The 1,485-nt window shown below is 35.6% G+C and overlaps 1 protein-coding gene across 1 annotated transcript; it reads right to left on the bottom strand.

Moving 5' to 3' along the window:
- Positions 1–352: 352 nt before the first annotated feature.
- LOC126018607 (olfactory receptor 4C46-like) lies at positions 353–1,285 on the bottom strand. Its single transcript, XM_049780714.1, has one exon. The coding sequence runs from the start codon at positions 1,283–1,285 to the stop codon at positions 353–355; it is 933 nt and encodes a 310-aa protein (XP_049636671.1).
- Positions 1,286–1,485: the final 200 nt, after the last annotated feature.

Below are 1,485 nucleotides of genomic sequence, written 5' to 3' on the forward strand. Positions count from 1 at the left end.
GATTCTTGATATTGATGATATTGATTCTTTGATATGTCTGTATATCTTCTGCTTTCGACCTATTTGGGTTGTAACAGATTGCTACTCAATATATCTCATTATTTCCTTTATCTTCAGGCTTATGACACTATTAAATGAACAAAAAGAAAAACTAATCTTATTTTATATAGTTCTAAATATATACAAAGAGTTACAAAAAATGTGATCTTTATTTTTTTCTCTCCCATAATTCTGTGGTCCTCAACTTTGTAAAAGTAAGGATTAATTAATTTATTTCATACTTATTTCTTAAAGAGATTGTCCCTTATGTCCTTTGACTCTTATTTTAGTGGATTTTAAACATAATTCTTGATCACCTGAAATCATTTTTTGCTACACACAATTTCCTTATAGCATTTTTCATCTGGACATTTCTCAAGGTATAGATTAAAGGATTTAGCATGGGAGTTATCATAGTATAGAAAACAGCAACTGCTTTATCAATGGGTAAAGTAACTGCAGGTCTCATATACACAAAAACACAAGGCACAAAGAATAAGAAAACTACCACGATGTGGGAGACACAGGTAGAGAGAGCTTTGCGTCTGGCCTCCAAACTATGACTCCTGAGGGAGCCCAGGATGGCTACATAGGAGACCAGGAGGAGAAGAAAGTTTAACAGACAAATAAACCCACTATTGGCAGCAACAAAGAGCCCTAGAGTATGGGTATCCATGCAGGCAAGATTAAGTAAAGGGCTGAGATCACACATAAAATGATCAATGATATTTGGGCCGCAGAATGGTAATTTGAAAATGAATAGGATCTGTATGGTAGCATGAAGACAACCTCCCATCCAGACTACTCCCATCAATAAATTGCACACCCTCCAGTTCATGATGGTTGTGTAGTGCAAAGGCTTACAGATGGCTACATAGCGGTCATAGGCCATCACAGTGAGAAGGATGACCTCAGAACCTCCGAAGAAATGTTCCCAAAATATCTGGGCCATGCACCCATTGAAGAAGATGGTCTTCTTTTCACTAAGGGAATTTATGATCAGTGTAGGGGTACTGACAGAAGAATAGCAGGCATCAATGAAAGACAGATAGGCCAAGAAATAGTACATGGGTGAACGCAGTAATGGGCTGGCATTGATGGTCACCACAATGAGCACATTTCCTACGATAGTAGAGATGTAGATGATGAAAAACACAACAAACACAATTTTCTGCATTTTTGCATTCTCTGTGAGTCCTAGAAGAATAAACTCTGTCACATTGTTGCTATTCTCCATGTATTTCATGTGATGGTTAATTTTATCACCTGAAAAGGGAATTTTTATAAGTGAAAAATGTCATTAATCTTTTCAAATATATTAGGTATTCAATACTTAGCTTTATGGTGTTAGTAATTCCTTTGAGAATTTTAATTCTGGATGATAAAAAGCAGTATGAATTGTGGACAATTACTCTAATTAATTCCCAGTTAATATTTTGTTAAGTG

Source organism: Suncus etruscus, chromosome 9 (genome assembly GCF_024139225.1).
Source record: "Suncus etruscus isolate mSunEtr1 chromosome 9, mSunEtr1.pri.cur, whole genome shotgun sequence".
Classification (NCBI taxonomy): Eukaryota; Metazoa; Chordata; class Mammalia; order Eulipotyphla; family Soricidae; genus Suncus; species Suncus etruscus.